Consider the following 19,084-nt stretch of genomic DNA (forward strand, 5'->3'; position numbering starts at 1 on the left):
AGTCCTAGGGTCTTACAGAATTGAGGAGAGAAGTTGGGTATCGTTCCTCTTGCTCCAAACATCAATCCCGTAACACTGATATCGTGAAGTTGGTATTTATCTGTATAATACGGGATGGTTGGAACGTAGATTGCTCGTTTCTCCTCATGTACGTCTTCAGGCTGTCCTTTGTACGTTTCAAACCTGATGGTGGGGTTGATTATCATACCCTTAGACAGGGATTCGCTAATGGCGATTATGTCAATTCGTCTGTTAATGCCATTGTCGGCGGTTCCATGGACTTCTTCATAGACGGTGTATTTTAGTTTTCTAAGGTCATCGGCCAATTTAGTTCAAGATTTTTTGGTAACAGACTGGATGATAAAAGCTTCTCAACCGAATAATAACAGGCATTTCCCATATTTATTCTGTGTTTAATTTCCTCCCGAGTATCATTTATACAGGGACATCATTTTATTTTTACTTGCATTTTTACTGTACCTGCATTTCTGAATGTACTTCACTCTCACCCCTTCACTAATGTCCTTGCTCCCGTGAACACACAAACTTACGGCCGCTGTTGCGTTCGAAGTCTTCAAGCAGTGAAGTAAACACTGCAGTGTATAGTGTGTTTCAGAAATATGGTTGCGTTTTCTATAACCTATATTAATAATATCGTACTAAAAAATTATATTCAAGAAACGATAAATTAAATTTCAGAGGATATGATTCAAAAAGTTTTTAATAATATGCGTAAAGAATTGAAGCCTGCATTGTAATGAACGGCAACCATTTTCAGCAACTTGTTTAAAAATTCAGATTAGCTTATTTTGAATTGAGGTGGCTAGAAGCAAAGGAATGCTAGTGACATTTGTAATAACATGAGTTAAGTGCATCCAGTGTAAGCAAAAGTATCTAAAATTTTAGTGGCACAGGGATATTTTAATCGCATCACACATTAAAATTTAAATAAAAATTTCACCGATTTTACGAAAGCTTAAATATTTAAACCCCATTTTCTCAAAAGTAACTTAAGTGCACTTACAGCCCTTTACTTATGACCCCCTCAATTTAAATGCACTCTCTATATTGTATGATAACATCAATAATTAATATGCTAAATAAAGTACACATTACATAACGAACATAGCCTCCTGAAAAGTTGAGTTTTTGAAAAAAATGTTACTACTCTACTGTATTTTGATAAATTCCGTAAAAGTGATGATCAAACTGAAAATCGTAATATCGTATTTCCCTACAACATAAATGGATACACTACTTTTCTCTCCTCCTATACCTAGTAAAATGATTTGTTTACATATTGCACTAGTAACATCAAACTCCTGTAATGGAAGGGGGCAACAGTGTTTCCGAGTATAGCCAGGTTAATGTTAAAAATGTTGGTAAAAATAAAGTGATGTCCCTGTATTTGTTACTGTTGCTCCCAGGTTTTTGCATTTTTCCACCTCTTCGAGGAATAAATTTCCAATTTTTGTATTTATCCTCGCCAGCCGTGCTGTGGCAAGTTTTAAGCGCCTCATAACAGAAAGATACGACAGGTTTTGGAAGTTTGTGTCGCCGAATTTTGGGGGGGAAAGACTCCGGAGATAAAGATGAGGAAAACAGGAAGAAGGCAGCCCTAACGGACTGGATAAAGCGATTTTTAATTGTAATGTTCCTTGTATCAAGTGTTCATTCAGGCGTTTCAATTATGGTTTTTAGTTCACTTTTTAAAGTTGAAATATATGAGTGGTCATTACTATTGTGGCAATATAGCATGCATGTAGGTGGTTAATTTTCAGAATAAATTGTGTGTGAGCATCCGGTAATGTGGTTTATTTTCTATTCTGTTGTGTTGTACGAGGATTATGTTCTGTGCTGTGTAATCTGCGTGCACGGGGTTGGCGCAACGCAGCCGACTACAAGCCAGCGGGAGAGTCACCATTCACTTGATCAGCTGGCCAATCGCATGGAAAATTATGAGGCAGTGAGCGTTTATAAAACAGGTCTCGAAGCCGAGCCTCCCCAAAAGGGGTGTGATTTGATATGTTTATACAGACAGAACTACCTGTGCGAAAATTCAGCACTCAAAGCAGACAGTGCAAAAAAAAGTGGTAAAGAAATTAACGGTACTAAATTCGTTGATGTACTGAGCACATATTAAAATAAACAGTGGGTCAGTCGGAACGCTCTAACAATTAGCCTCCTCAGTTGCATGTGATATGTTAGTCCAGCATTCTGTAAATACAAACAAAAACAAATTCAAGAATAATTGCAACATTATTCATGTACAGTACAATGTATGACTCCAGATGAAGTGTAACTATATCTACCAGAGGGTCGACCTGGTTGGAGAGTTGGTATAGCGCTGGCCTTCTATGCCCAAGGTTGCGGGTTCGGTCCCGGGCCAGGTCGATGGCATTTAAGTGTGCTTGAATGCGACAGGCTCATGTCAGTAGATTTACTGGCATGTAAAAGAACTCCTGCGGGACAAAATTCCGGCACATCCGGCGACGCTGATATAACCTCTGCAGTTGCGAGCGTCGTTAAATAAAACATAACATTTTTTTCTTTTTTTCTACCAGAGGTTTGCATCGGACGTTTTCACTCGAGCGCCAAGTAGTTCATAGCATAATCCGATAGGTAGCGCACATGCATGATGGGTAAAATTGTCACGAGCGATAAATCCTCGAACGGTATAAGCCGAGCGTTAGACATTCGTTCTTGTTACAGTGATGAACTGTGTAGTAACACCATAGAGTCCACACCTGTGGAGTAACGGTCAGCGCGTCTGGCTGCGAAACCAGGTGGCCCGGGTTCGAATCCCGGTCGGGGCAAGTTACCTGGTTGAGGTTTTTTCCGGGGTTTTCCCTCAACCCAATACGAGCAAATGCTGGGTAACTTTCGGTGCTGGACGCCGGACTCATTTCACCGGCATTATCACCTTCATATCATTCAGACGCTAAATAACCTAGATGTTGATACAGCGTCGTAAAATAACCCAATAAAATAAAAACATCATAGATGTTTATCATTTCAAAACTTTGCAGTGTTTAACTAACCTCTCCATAGTACAACTACAAAACTTGCTTTAAAATGTATGAATTCTGATGATTTCTGGAATTATCGTCCATAAACAATGAATCCTTTTGCGAAGTGCTGATTAAACGTTGCGTATATGGCTTGAAGAATGTTGTCCCTATACTGTGGAGCCCTCAGCATTCCTTGGATCGACACCAATTTTGTCCGCGAACCCACATAATGCCACCCCAAAACATCACTGACCCACTACCTTACTGCATTTGATTGTAGGGGTGTCTGAGTCGTGCAGCATTACCTGATTCTCTCCACACACGTTGTCGATGATTACCTGGCACAAGGCATATTCGGCATTCGTCCGTGAATAGAACTTTGTGCCAGTTTTGCACAATCCATTGGTGATGATTTCTTGCCAGGTGTAACGTTGTCAATGGTGTCTAAGGTTAAGAGTTGGGCCTCGCCATGGACGTCTGGAGTGCAGTCTGCTATCATGGAATCGGTTTCGTACAGTTTGATTGGATACGCGTCTCCCTGTCGCAGTTTGAAAGTAATTGTTAATCATGCCAGCAATATTCTCAGCTTTTCTCGTAGCAATAATTCGCAGATATCGGTCATCACATTCTGTTGTTGCACGTGGACGACCACTACGAGACATGTCGTCGACAATACCTGGGTTACGGAAGCGATTCCAGGTTCGTACCACATCACTCTGGTTCAATCCTAAGTGGCTCGCTACTTGCCTTGAAGACAGTCCTTCCTGACATAGAGAAACAATCCTCGCACGGTTGAAGTTCGTAATTGACCGCCTTGCTATTGTTCAACCTCTTTAGAATGAAAAACTGTTTTACCCTGAGTTATTCTCTGAGTGATGGGATTTCTTGCACTTCTGTTTACATCTGTTTACTTTTTCAGTCTGTTTCTAGGGTAGACTTCTACTGTTTCTCAACATTGTTTACGTTTTTCAGACATTTAAAAGGATAGCTTTGAAATCTTTTATGGATATTTCTTGAAGTGGAGCGTAAATACCACTTCTACAGGTGATGCAAAACTTAAATGCTTAAAAGAAGAATATCAAATTATTATATGTAAGGTCTATCCTGTTTGTTGACATTGATTCATAGCCCTATTGCAGAAATTTTCATTTACAAAAGTTACAGTAGAATTATTCGCAGTCTTCCGATTCTATACTATTGCACGCCTGATGAGCCCATTCTTGGCATTGAGTACACTTATTTAATCATCCCTCTTCAGATTTTGAATTAGAGAATTCGTCGTTGTCTTCATCCTCTTCTTCCTAACTACTGTCATTGTTGGTTGTCATAGCGAGAACATATTCAATTCAGAATTTAAAGTGAAATCCCACACATGCAATGCAAGTTGGATAAAAAGGGATACTATCCCGTTTTGCCAAACCATAGGGTATCCTGTTTTGTCCGACTGGGAGTTGTAAAGAAAAACATGGCGTCACAACAAAACGGTAAAAGCTACAGCGGTTTTCTTTACAAATAATTAAAGACTAATAATGTTTTATTTATATAAGAGACTTACCTCTTCAACTCTGCAAATTAAATCCCAGAATGTGCCAATTAAAATCAGTCGAAACAATTTAGTTAAGCAGCTGATTTTAAACTTTTCTCTACACAACAAAAATTAACGTGTTCGTTTTGCATGTGAGCACTGCATAATGTCCCCTTCTAGTCTAAGAACGAAGTCCTCGCATCATTCGGTACGTTGCAGCACTTTCCAACGAAAAAAGTCGGGTATCCCGTTTTATCATACCATCCTGTTTTATCCAACTCTCCCCTAAGTAAGTTTCATTAAGGTTAGCATTTATAAGAAGTCATGTTTTATTAATATTTAAACAATTTCATAACGAAAAATACTCCGCATACCTAATAACCTCCATATCTGGATTCGAACCCAAGTATTTTCGTCTGAAATTCCATAAGTATTCCTGAGGGAGTGGTGATGATGATGATGATGATGATGATGATGATGATGATGATGATGATGATGACAACTACTACCGGTAGTACCGAAATCCCAGAACCAGGACGCTTTTTGCTTAGAAATACAGCACTGGGAACACGTAAGAAGGGACTGCATAAAAGCTCGTCGCACGGGGCAGAGATGTGAATGCGCGAGAGAAGTCGAAAAATATGGAGACCTTAGCATTGCAGCAGTGCTCACCTTTTTATGTGTACTGCTGTTACTTCCATTGCATGTTTAGGGAAGCAGAAAGTTCCTTCAACAGTAATGTCACTAGAGGTTTTAATTTATCTAGAGAAAAGGTAGAGTTGGATTTAATTGACTATTACACGATTAGAAGAAAGTACATAAAAATGAGAAGAAATAAAGTACTCTAATACAATAAAATATTAATTGACTTACTAGAATACTAAAGTGTTTTGAAAATATATTATTGTACCATCTCATCATTGTAAATATTTCGTTAGATGGCAGTAGAGTGTTATGATCAGCGTTCTCTTGTTATGAGTTGTGCTAACTAAGCAATCTTCATTGAACTCTATGGACGATTACTAGTCACGAAGGCTTTGTTGATTCAGTTTCATTTTTATTAAAACAGTTGAATTCCACTTTAATTATCAACAATAATCTCACTAGAGGTTTTGATTTATCTAGAGAAAAAATCAAAACTCGAGTGGGATTTAATTGACTATTACACGATTATAAGAGAGAATATAAAGATTAGAAGTAACGAAGTACTCCAATACAATAAAATATTAATTGACTTACGAAAATACAACTGTCTTCAAATGTATTATTGTACCATCTCAACATTACGCTAGATGGCAGTAGTGTTTTATGATTATGTTTTCTTGTTATCAGTTGTGCCAACTATAGAATCTTCATTGAACTCTGTGGACGGTTACTAGTCAAGAAGGCTTTGTTGATTCAGTTTCATTTTTATTAAAACAGTTGCATTCCGCTTCAATCATCCGGATCCCAGTAATCAACGTCACTTGACAGTTGATATTCAATAAATCTTAGTATTAAACAATCTCTGATACGTGACTATCCATAATATCATATAGCGGAAGATATAACAAACATAACCTTAATAATATAAACAAGTGTTAGAAAAGTTTTAATTAGGGATGATGAAATAAACAAGAAAACTTTTAATTAACGATGATGAAATAAAAAATAAACACGAATAATTTTAAAAGGAACAATTATTGAATATACAATTTTCAATTTTGAATGTTCAGTTGATGTTATATTGGACGTGTGCGTAAAAGAAGTGAACTCGTTGATGTACATGGTGTATCCCTCAACTTATTCAGGATTTCCGAATGGTGCTCTTCATTTATTTGTAAATAGGATTTCAGGGAAGATGCATAGCTATGACCAGTGATCTTTATGAATTCTTATTCTTGAATCCCAATGCGAGTCATATTTGAAACTGCTGTGCATCGACTGGAGTGGTTTGTAAATTTCTGTTTTTTTTTTTTTACGTCCAGACCTGTGCAGTTTGAAATATTGGCAAACAAAGAAACAAATGTTAGGGTAGTGATAAAAATAAACAAATGCTAGGGAAGCGATAAAATTAAACAAATGCTAGGGACGCGATAAACTTGTGCGATAAGCAGCCATGATTGGTTGAAAGACGTCCTTTCGTACCGTTTTATTGGTCAACAGTAGTGTGACGTAGTAAAAGTGTAATAGTCAATATAAACAATCTTTGATACGTGACTATCCATAATATCATATAGCAGAAGCTATAATATAACCCAAATAATATAAACAAGATAAATGATAGGAAAGTTTTAATTAAGGATGATGAAATAAACATGAATCATTTTAAAATGCACAATTATTGGAAGTACAATGTTGCCAAACAAAGAAACAAATGCTACGTAGGTGATAAATAACAAATGCTAGAGATGTGATTAAGATTGTAGGATAAGCAGCTATGATTGGTTGAAACACGTCGTTCCGTACCGTTTTATTGGTGGAAAGTAGTATGACGTAGTAAAAATGTAATAGTGAATGTAATTTAATGTTTAATTTCGAATACTTTTTTTCTTATTTTGTCCAATAACTTCAACCTAATTTATATTATGCATCTTGATTACACAACTTTTAACACTGTATCACTTCGGAATATGTATGGTAAGACTTTCCTGTGTTAAATTTCAACGTACCTCGTTTACATGTTTCAACCTATTTATGGGTCATCTTCAGAACTGGTGGTTGTTGGTCTTGGCGCCACTTGTTCTGTTTCCTGTGAGGGTGTGTTCCTTGGTATAGTGTAGAGTCAAAGAGTGTGTGTGTTTTGAAGTTGAGTTGTATGTTGATAATTTCGTTGGGGTGTGTTTTTGTGTGTCTGTATATTTGATATTGTTCTAGTGTGTTTAGTTTGTGGCTTTTTGGTTGGATGTGTAGCATTTCCATGTCTGTGTTGATGTCTCTGTGAGTGTGGTTAGCATTTGTGATGTGTTCTGCATATGTGTAGGTGTTTTGTAATTTTGTTATGGCTGTGATGTGTTCTTTGTAACGTGTTTGAAACGATCTGCCTGTCTGTCCTATTTAGAAGTTGTTGCAGGTGTTACATTAGAGTTTGTATACGCCTGTGTGGTTGTACAGGGACATCACTTTATTTTTACCAACATTTTTAACATTAACCTGGCTATATTCGGAAACACTGTTGCCCCCTTCCATTACAGGAGTTTGATGTTACTAGTGCAATATGTAAACAAATCATTTTACTAGGTATAGGAGGAGAGAAAAGTAGTGTATCCATTTATGTTGTAGGGAAATACGATATTACGATTTTCAGTTTGATCATCACTTTTACGGAATTTATCAAAATACAGTAGATTAGTAACATTTTTTTTTTTCAAAAACTGAACTTTTCAGGCGGCTATGTTCGTTATGTAATGTTTACTTTATTTAGCATATTAATTATTGGTGTTAACATACAATATAGAGAGTGCATTTAAATTGAGGGTGTCATAAGTGAAGGGCTGTAAGTGCACTTAAGTTACTTTTGAGAAAATGGGGTTTAAATATTTAAGCTTTCGTAAAATCGGTGAAAATTTTATTTAAATTTTAATGTGTGATGCGATTAAAATATCCCTTTGCCACTAAAATTTTAGATACTTTAGCTTACACTGGATGCACTTAACTCATGTTATTACAAATGTCACTAGCATTCCTTTGCTTCTAGCCACCTCAATTCAAAAAAAAGCTAATCTGAATTTTTAAACAAGTTGCTGAAAATGGTTGCCGTTCATTACAATGCAGGCTTCAATTCAGTACGCATATTATTAAAAACATTTTGAAGCATATTCTCTGAAATTGAATTTATCGTTTCTTGAATATAATTTTTAGTACGATATTATTAATATAGGGTCTTCCTTCTATAGAAAACGCAATCATATTTATGAAACACACTATACACTGCAGTGTTTACTTCACTACTTGAAGACTTCGAATGCAACAGCGGCCGTAAGTTTGTGTGTCTGACGGGAGCAAGGACATTAGTGAAGGGGTGAGAGTGAAGTACATTCAGAAATTCAGGTACAATAAAAATGCAAGTAAAAATAAAATGATGTCCCTGTATTTGTTTGTTTGTGTTGTTTGTGTGTTGAGATGTTTTTGTAGAGTGTTATTTATTCTGTATGCGATGTTGTAATTTAATTTCTTGAATGAGGTTGCAATTTTGTGTGTGTTTTTCTTTTCGTATGTTAGTATGATTCATTTATTGTGTTCTTGTGTTTGTGTTGTATTCTTATGTTTTTTGTGATGATGTTTTGTCTTACGTATTATGTTGTCTATTATGTTGGGGTTTAATTTATATCGTCTTCATATTTCGTCTGTCAACTGTTACAAACTTTTACGATATACGCTGTAAACAAATCTTAAAGGTAGCGGTGTTATCTTATAGGCTACATAAAACAATGCACAGTGTACTGTATGTAATTCTACCTTGAATTCCTATAATTATTTTCTAACGTTGACATTTGTGAACAGTTTGTGGGACTCTCATATATTTTTATTGTTAAATGGCATAAACCGGTTTGAGAACCAATAGTACTTTTTTCCGTTATCACGCTCCCCCCCAGTCGCCAGCTCATTTGTACCCTGCCGCCGTGTGATAGCAACAGCTTATCTCCCTACACAACGATGTCATTGTGACTGCGCGGCTTCAAATAAAACACCGCAATGTTTGTTCTGGGCTTGTATATGGTCAATGTAAAGTTATGTGATGAGGCTTGCATTTTGAGCCAGTTGAAATATATACACGGCACTGCAGGTTCAGATCCCATAACATGCACACCTCTCACTTGTCAAAACCAGATAGTAATAATCATTACATTGAAAACGTAAAAGACGTCAAAATTATAAACTTAATTCAGCTGTTGATGCTCATTTCAAAACGTTTAGTGTTGACGTGTACAGCTATAAATCCGTTTTGTTCGCCCCAATTCTGATACTAAGGCTACCAATACCGCGTTTATATACTCATTAACATTTATTGTGTAGAATGTTAGCAAATCGTATTGCGCATAAATGAACAAGAGAAAAGTATTGTTTATTATATTGTATTGTAGTATTATGTACTTGTATTATGTATGTATGGGCTATTCCATCTCAAATCGACCGAAATATAGATAAAATTGACCTTACAATTTCTAAATACAATGAAACTTTTTCTGTACGTAGAGAACTATGATACAATGCTTTGTGCAAAGTTTGAGGCATCAGAACTTCATAGTGTTTAAATTAAAAATATTTAAATTTATCGTATTTTCATAAAATTAGCAACTTTAAACTGTTGTGGCTCCGAAACCCTTTCACCCAATGATCAAAATCATGGTTTATTTTGATGCTGAGAAATCAAAGCTTATATTGGCATGCAAACAGTTTTATAAGGAAATGGAGAAATTTAGATTTTTCTTGATTAAGACACGTTTGCCCACGAAAAAAAATATTTTTAAAATATATGGTTAAATTCCGCATTGAAAGTACAAATAAACACATATTTTTTACTGGTGCACCGTTGATAAGAAGGTATTGAAAATATAAAATAAAGAAAATAAATAGTACGCGCGTGAACTAACCAGCTGACTGTGAGGAGGTAGCTAGCCGAGACAAGCAAGACCAGGAGACAAACACGAGATGTGTCGTCTAGCAGTCATGGCTGGGCTAGCTTTATCACAAGTTTTCATAAACACAGGAGTAAAATGACGCCCAACGCTCTCTTATCTTCAGCTCTCGGCCAGTGCGTGCGGTACTTCGCCGTTCAAGTCTAGGCGTGTGAAAATAATTTATTTAGTACCCCCGAAACTTATTGCCGTGACACTAAGCAAACAATGCCGAATCCCTCTTAATAATGCAAGATTTTTTCTCAATATTTTTTACGTTTTTACAAATCGGCAAAAAGCCTAAAAGTAAGTAAAATCAGATTATCTGTCTCTCTGTATATAATAAAAATAAGGATTACTTCTTAACATAACCTACCAAATGTCAGATTCAAAATGAGCTCTCGTTCAATGTTCTGCAGTAAATGGTTCCAGAGTTCTGAGCGCTGAAAGGGGCTTGTTTTTATAAAATACGCTAAATTTGTCGCTCAATAGTACGAAAACCGTTTGACTTTCGATAGTATATTTTTGAAAATGCACTGTCCTCAGCACCTTGTATAAATAGGGAAAAAATTAGAGTATTAAAAAAATGCGAGGTTTTTTACTGATCGATTTCATATGGAATAACCCGTATGTATGTATGTATGTATGTATGTATGTATGTATGTATGTATGTATGTATGTATGTATGTAATGTAATGTAATGTAATGTAATGTTAGTTCCACCTTGTTATAAAATATTCACTGTCCTCCCACTCCCGCCCCCTTATGTTTCAACCGCTTAAGATACGTTTTCGATTATTGTTGAACGATAATCGTTGGTTACCATTTTGCTCGGAGCGTCTGAGCGTATTCCGAATCTCACCGGTGAGCAATCCGATGGCATCACGGTGTTCCGAATTCCACCGATGACGTCACTGATGCTCCACCGGTGTCACACCGGTGCCATCAACTTGCAATGGTGGTGGCAGTCTCCATCAGCCGCCATCGGTGAATCTGATTGGTTCTTGTATAGAGCCGGAATTAGCAGACGAATGACATCGTGCACTGTTGTGTCATGGCGGTGTGTTCTGCTGTATTGTTTGTAATGAGCACAACGTAAAAACAATATGTTAATGGCTTATGAGCGAACATGTCAACGGACCAGTTATTACTACCGGTTCAAGAAATAAATTGTTTATGCTATCTTTTCTTTGAACGAGATGGCAGTACGGAAATTTCACAAAATTTTGCTAGCGTAGCACAGACAACAACTTGTACAGTCGCCATGACAGCCATCGATCCTTCCAGCAGTTTTGTTCCATATTTCGCTGCAACGTGACGTCATTGATGCCACCGGACCGGTGAGATTCGGAATACGCTGTCTGCGATTTGTTGATTTTTCACTAGTCGCGTGTTTTCATTTGTAATCGCATCGTTCTAGAGGAAGGTTGTGTTTAACAGAAGTTTAATGAGTAGACGTAAAAGATTACTTAAATGTCTTTTGATTGAAGAGATGGAAGAAGACGAAATACTTCTCCATACGTATGGGATGAAAAGAGCCAAAAATGAAGAGAAACTGTATCAAAAATTGAATTTAAATAACTTAATTAATAACTTGATTTTCCAACTTTATTGACAAACTCAGCCCATATATTGTCCTTGACCCTTTGATCCTTGTAGGACGCATGTGACAGCTGCCACAGTGAGGGATGATTCGTCACTTCCTCGAGAAGAATTTCATCATCCGCGTCAGAAAACGAAGGAGCCATGATACACGTCTTCCTCGCAACAAACGTTAAGGACTGACGATTATATTCAACATTTTCCTGAACGACTATTCAAGACGTACGATCGTCGTTAACGACTCTAGCGGCAGTCGCTCGAAGGAAAACAGCTCCATGTGAAATACAAAGAAATAGTGCTCGACGATTATCGCTGCAGGATCATCGTTGAACGATCATTGCGATAGCCGCACCGAGGAAAACGTACCTTTAGGATTTTAGCACAGATCTTGCGATTAGTTTTTCATATGAAATTAGACGATGTTTCTAATGTCTTGGTATTCCTTATTTGCTATCTCATTGCGGATTTCGTCATCTATCAACTACATGGATTTCCTGTTCTTATTTTTGAAGTCCAAACATTTCACTTCGCGTGGCACGTTATATCATATCTTTCTTTTCTCTCTACATTCTCTATTTCTTTATTTTTCTCTTTCATCCAATCTTGCTTGGACTTACCAGTTTCTCTTCTTAGTTCGTTATTTAGTTCCCTGTAGTTTCTTCTACTTTCTTCTGTGTTGATGGTTTTCCATTTTCTCATCTTCTACAACATTTTCTCCGTAATCCAAGATTTCTTAATACCCACACCTTTTCTGTATTCTATTGTTTGTTGTGCTGTTATCTTTATACAGCTTTTTAGATGGGTCCATACTCGTTACTAATTTCAGGTGTGAATTCTAATTTGTTTAAAATTTTCTTATTTCCTCTTCGTTCTTCAGTTTTTCCATGCCCAATTTCTTCCTCTTATCTCCTTCGTAAAGCAGGAAAATAAAACAATTAGATATATTACATTTTGACAGACAGTCTGATGAAGATAACAATGCCTTTTACACTAAAATGCAGGATCATTTTCTCTTCTTCCAAAAGTAGCAAACAGATACATTGGACACAGTCTGTGCCCAGTAACTGGTCCACCAAGCGAACTCTCAGCGTGAGAAACCCCAAGTCTCTCGCGTCAATGAGAAGACGGTACACAGCGCTCGCCGGACTGCATCCCGCATGCGTCGATTCTTAAAAACCAGCCTTTACTCCGAAATATTTAACGCTACTATCCTTTATAGGTTTTAAAATGTATATTCTACTCTCTTTTTTTTTTTCATGGATAATGAAAAGAAAAGGTTTAGTGGGGATGTGTTTCTTAAAACAGTATTTACTGTTTTTCTTGTGTGGATACCATGAGACCACATTTCTATGTTTAATTAAGGAATAATTCAATAGTGGGGGACAAAAGCTAATTGGGATTTTCCGGTCTCTGGTCGGGCCAAAAGCCTGATAGAACTGATATTAATTTAACCCTTGCGGTGAATTTCGGTGAAGTCCGGAGGGCCTATTCAGGCCTGAACAAACAGCGCTCAACGAGCGCGCGCGCTCTTTCGGAGCGGGAGAGCCGTGTTTACCGCTCGCCGAAACGGAGAGGGAGATACGTCAGAATGTCATAGACTTGCTGTAGGTAGAGGAGACAGTACAGTATGGAGGAATCTAAAAGACGGAACATAACATTTAACATTTAACGATTTACAGCTCGAACTTATTGATCTTCAATGTGACCTAAGGGCTAAAGATCGTTTGAATAATACTACTAGCCTGGTTGAGTTTTACAAGACTAAACATTAGCAATAATATCCACGACTACACAGGCTGGCTGTGAAAATGATTGCTATGTTTGACTTAACATTTGTATTTGTGAGCAACTGTTTTCTATAATCAACTTTAATAAAGGCAGGCATCGAACATCTGTAACTGATGTTTCATTATGATCAGTAGGCTACTGTTCCTTTCAACTGCCAACAGCATAAAACCTCGTTTCGATGTACTGATAAATAAAAATAAAACAAAATGATATTGTACATTTAAGTAGCTATAGAGTTTCCATTATTTCTGTAAAATAAATATTTCTGTATTAATTAATAATAGTCCAAGATCGTTTTACAAACACTGAACGGGAATTCATTTCATAAACACTCGTAAGAGTACTTCCTTTTGTGTATATTTTGTACGAGATCGCCCCTTCTTCCAGTCCACCCTTATACAGATCGCAGCTAATATCTGCATTCCGCTCATGAGCTGTGAGCCGGCTCGGAGAGCGCAAACCTTGTGCAGGCCTGGCCTAATTAGTCAAATCCTCTCTCCTCACCTCCACGCTGGAGCCCCTGGGATCTTTTAAGATGCGAAAGAGAGAGTGGTGTGCGGAAAACAACGGGAAGCTACCGCATTATTTATTTTTTACTTGGTTATGTAACGACGCTGTATGAACTACGAGGTTATTTAGCGTCGATGGAATTGGTGATGGCGAGATGGTATTTGCCGAGATTAGGCCAAGTATTCGCCATAGATCACCTGCTCTACATGCATACAGTACAAAACATACATATTAATTTTCTCTGTTACAGGAGAGTTGTGATTCGAACCCACCATCCCCTGAACCAGCTGCGATGGGAGTGGACAGCACTCCGATGGCCCTCGATCAGCACCATCCTCCACCCCAGCAGCAGCAGCAGCAGCAGTCCGTGTACTCCATGAATGGACACAACAGCAATCAGAGCTTACCCGGGACTCCAACACACAACCGCTCGGCGCCGAATTCCCCCGACCCCATCGCAGCTATAGACTCCGCCAAGGCGGCAGCGGCGGCCAGTGCAGCTCACATCAATGGGACAAGTAAGGATTTACCTTATTGTTAGAGTTTTCATCTCTGGCTCTTCTTATAACGGGCTCTGTGATGAATTCAAGTGTGGCCCCGGGGAAACCCCCTCTCGGATAGCAGAATGTCACACTCGGACATTTCAGATTTTTAAAACTAAAAAGTATAATACATCAATATTCATTAAGTATGAGGTCTCGCCCACCTCATTGAATATTACACGTCTACTATGAAGTAGCCAATGTGTATTATTACTATTTAATACGAGAAAAATTCGTACCGGCACCGGGAATCGAACCCAGGACTTCTCAGCTCTGCGCGCTGAGCGCTCTTTCCAACTGAGCTATGCCGGGACACGATACACGGCGCCGGCCGAACCTCTATCGTAATGTTTTTACGGCCTTACTACCTGCATTTGAGACGATACACGTCATGTATGCAGGAGCGCATATATATATGACTTTGTGGCCATATTCAACAACTGTTAACAGTTGTCCCGGCATAGCTCAGTTAGAAAGAGCGCTCAGCGCGCAGAGCTGAGAGGTCCTGGGTTCGGTTCCTGGTGCCGGTACGAATTTTTTTCGTATTAAATGGTAATAATAAAAAGTATAAATTACAGGACGTTATATTTCAATTTGACATGACTTTTCAGTAACCCAAATATACATATTTTATTATGCAAATTTACCGGTAATTGTTTGCTTGAAAGTTGGTTTCTATTTTTTTAATTAGTAGGTTTTCGGGGTTGCCAGATTGTGATGAGTACTGGTCGCCGATTTGCGAGTTGCATGTAGCATAAAGTCGCCTTAAAAATAATAATAATCACCGAGGTCTATTCTGAATACAATGCAATAAAAGTATGCGGCATATCCTACTTACTGCTTTGAATATTGTATGTGGAAGGTCCACGGAAAGAACATGCTTGGTCACTTTTTTTTATTTGTATTTGTTTATTTATTTTTTCAGGGAGCTGCCATTTGCTAGCTCATAATGTGAACGATCTTTCTAGTAAATGAGAATGGCAAAAAAAAAAAAACCTGCATTTTAACGTGGTAAATTAAACGAATACAGTCATACTCATACACAATAGTCTGTCAAATAGCAGGTCTTTCACTGCAAACCCAGCATTCTCCAATCTTTCCTATTTTCTGCCTTCCTCTTAGTCTCCTCATGTGATCCGTATATCTTAATGTCGTCTATCATCTGATATCTTCTTCTGCCCCTAACTCTTCTCCCGTTCACCATTTCTTCCAGTACGTCCTTCAGTAGGCAGTTTCTTTTCACCCAGTGGCCCAGCCAATTCCTTTTCCTCTTTCTGATCAGTTTCAGCATCATTCTTTCTTCATCCACTCTTTCCAACACAGCTTCATTTCTTATTGTCTGTCCATTTCACACGCTCCATTCTTCTCCATATCCACATTTCAAATGCTTCTAGTCGCTTCTCTTCACTTCGTCGTAATGTCCATGTTTCTGCCCCATATAATGCCACACTCCACACAAAGCACTTCACTAGTCTCTGCCTTAGTTCTTTTTCCGGAGGTCCGCAGAAGATGCACCTTTTTCTGTTAAAAGCTTCCTTTACCATTGCTATCCTCCTTTTGACTTCCTGGCAGCAGCTCATGTTACTGCACCTCAAGTATTTGAAGCTGTCCACTTGCTCTACTGCCTCATTTAGAATTCGGCCTAAACTAAATTATATGTCAATTAATAACGTCTTAGCAGAGTATTAAAGTTAATAAATACAGTCTAAACCGGTTATAACGACTCCGAAGGGACCGCCAGTTTACGGTCATTATAGCCGATAGTCGGGGAAGGCATGTTTGCGACAGGACGGAGGATTAAATCAGTCAGTTTGCGTTGGTTTTGGAGGACCCGATTGCGGTATATCGAAAAACTCTTTTAAGCCTGATAAACTGAAAGGGTGTTCACAAAGTAACAGCACCACCGATATCGTAATGTACGCTTAACGTAAAAAATAACACTTAAACTATCGATAAAAAAAAAAGAATGTTGAAATAGTTTTATTTACATGTGAAGAAAATCTATATATATAATTTGAACTGGTAATGGAAATTACGGGGAAACGGCTGAACGGATTTTAATAAATGAACCCTCATTTTGAAGCTTGAAGCCCAAAGTTTTTCAGAAGAGTAGTAGTTTTCAGTGAAGCGTTAGTTTCCCTACATAATTTTCCTATTTTCCAAAATCCATCTTTCGTCAGTTTTGAGAACTAATTGCATTACAGGATAAAACAAAACACACACTACACTAAACAATAGGCTATTACAAGAAGGCCATGCCCTGCAGGATTGCCGACATATTTAGAGCTCAAATTCAATTGGTTATTAAAAACTACAACTCTTACTAAAAATAATTTACAGGTCTGATTCTGCGGTGTGTAATTTTCTGAGTACAGCTGTGTATTGGATATTAAAATCTACAAAATTTTTGAGGTGGTTTGACGACATTATTACCATTATAAATTAAATATTGTTATAGTTAATGCCATGATGTGACTATTTTTCATTAATTATACATATTAATGCTATATTGATGATATGAAAGTGAAACATTTTGGGGTTATGTAAGTAAATTAGATCTTCATTTCTATAATTTACTGAGTGGCGGCTATATAACTACAAAACTTACGTAAAATAATATTGTTATTAAAAATCAAATATTTTTATAGTTATTAACCCAGTTGGGTTGGGTCTTTTTCATATACTTAATGGCGGCGTGGTGTAGATATTTATATGCGTTATTCTCTTCAGTATTGGCTCGAGAGAGCGCAAAAATTACAGTTCCTAAGGAAAGACCAAAAGGTATTACTTACTGATAAAATAAGAGGTCTACAAGATTTTTTAGTCTTCCGATCATTTCAGCAAGATCTCTTAGCAGGATAAAATGATTTTACCCTCTACATTTCAAGCTCTACATGCAGCAGCTATACCAAGATGCTATGTCTATTGTTCGAAAGCATAGCAAACCTGACATTTTTTTTTAACTTTCACCTACAATCCGCAATGACCTGAAATAGCTACTGCTTTACTCTCAAATAAAAAGCCCAATGATCGTCCTGACATTGTTACTTGCGTTTTCGCGTTGAAAGTCAAAAACTGAAGGTGTATATAGGTTCAAGAAAAAGTATTTGGCATAAAAAACCATTCAGAGGAAGTATGTTTCACTATTATGGAAGCAAATAACTTTCAAAATGTCTGGTATTCTTCAATTAAAATAAATTTGAAAAATTTTTATTTGAACGTCTAATGAACTTAGTTTGCACCATTTGCTGCACAAGCCAGTAGTGTATATATATATATATATATATATATATATATATATATATAATGTAAACACAGTCGCATTTGGCAATGACGCAACAATGCATGTTTATGTGAACAATTTTTATATATCAGTTGCATACTGCAGCTTAAAATACAGAACTCATACAGAATATACGAACATGTGGACCGAACTGAAAAAGTATGCTTATCTCTAGCTGGACAGTAAATTATTGTTGATTGTTACTACGTGGACTTCGAACAAGCTGCCCAGCTGCTTCTTTTCCCGACTGTCGTATGTTATGCTGCACATTCCATCTAGGACAAAGTATTTTCCGTAGAATTCAGAAAAATAAAGTTCTTCGTAAGGAATACTTAAACAAAGATTCCGAACTTGGCCATTGGGTTAAATATTTCTTGTTGACATGTTTCCTTCCATCTTCAGAAGTAAGTGATGCTTTCGCAGAACTTATGTCAATCATCCCCCACTAATGGTGGGATGGAAGAGAAGGCCTTATGGCCTTAATCTTATCAACAGTAATCTCACTAGACGTTTTGATTTATCTAGAGAAAATCAAAACTCGAGTGGGATTTAATTGACTATTACACGATTAGAAGAAAGTATATAAAGATTAGAAGTAACGAAGTACTCCAATACAATAAAATATTAATTGGCTTACGAAAATACAACTGTCTTCAAACGTATTATTGTACCATCTCAACATTACAAATATTACGCTAGATGCATGCTAGATGGCAGTAGTGTCTTTATACGGATACACTAATGATTACTATTCAATAAATCTTAATATTAAACAATCTCTGATACGTGACTATCCATAATATCATACAGCAGAAGTTCTTTTTATCCTCTCAGAGCAGAAGCTATAACATAACCTAACTAATATACACAAGTGTTAGAAAAGTTTTAATTAACGACGATGACATAAAAAATAAATATGAATAATTTTAAAAGGAATAATTATTGAATGTACAATTTTCAAATTTGAATGTGGTTGGTGGTTCAATTGATGTTATATTGGACGTGTGCGTAATAGAAGTGGAACTCGTTGATTTAGACCTACATGGTGTATTCAACTTATTCAGGATTTCCTCTTCATTTATTTGTAAATCGGATTTCTGAAGATGCATAGGTATGATCAGTGATTTTTATTAATTCTTGTTCTTGAATGCCAATGCGAGTCATATTTGAAACTGCTGTGCATCGACTGGAGTGGTTTGTAATTTTATATATATTTTTGACGTCCA

General features: G+C 37.1%; 1 protein-coding gene across 4 annotated transcripts in view; it reads left to right on the forward strand.

Moving 5' to 3' along the window:
• pdm3 (pou domain motif 3) overlaps window positions 1-19,084 on the forward strand; it is a 1,106,201-nt gene that overhangs the window by 998,954 nt on the left and 88,163 nt on the right. For all 4 annotated transcript variants that reach the window (XM_069842807.1, XM_069842806.1, XM_069842809.1 and 1 more), the window contains exon 5: window positions 14,284-14,551. In XM_069842807.1, the coding sequence (XP_069698908.1) occupies window positions 14,284-14,551 (268 nt within the window). The remainder of the gene's footprint in view (window positions 1-14,283; window positions 14,552-19,084) is intronic.

Source organism: Periplaneta americana, chromosome 13 (genome assembly GCF_040183065.1).
Source record: "Periplaneta americana isolate PAMFEO1 chromosome 13, P.americana_PAMFEO1_priV1, whole genome shotgun sequence".
In the NCBI taxonomy this organism is placed as follows: Eukaryota; Metazoa; Arthropoda; class Insecta; order Blattodea; family Blattidae; genus Periplaneta; species Periplaneta americana.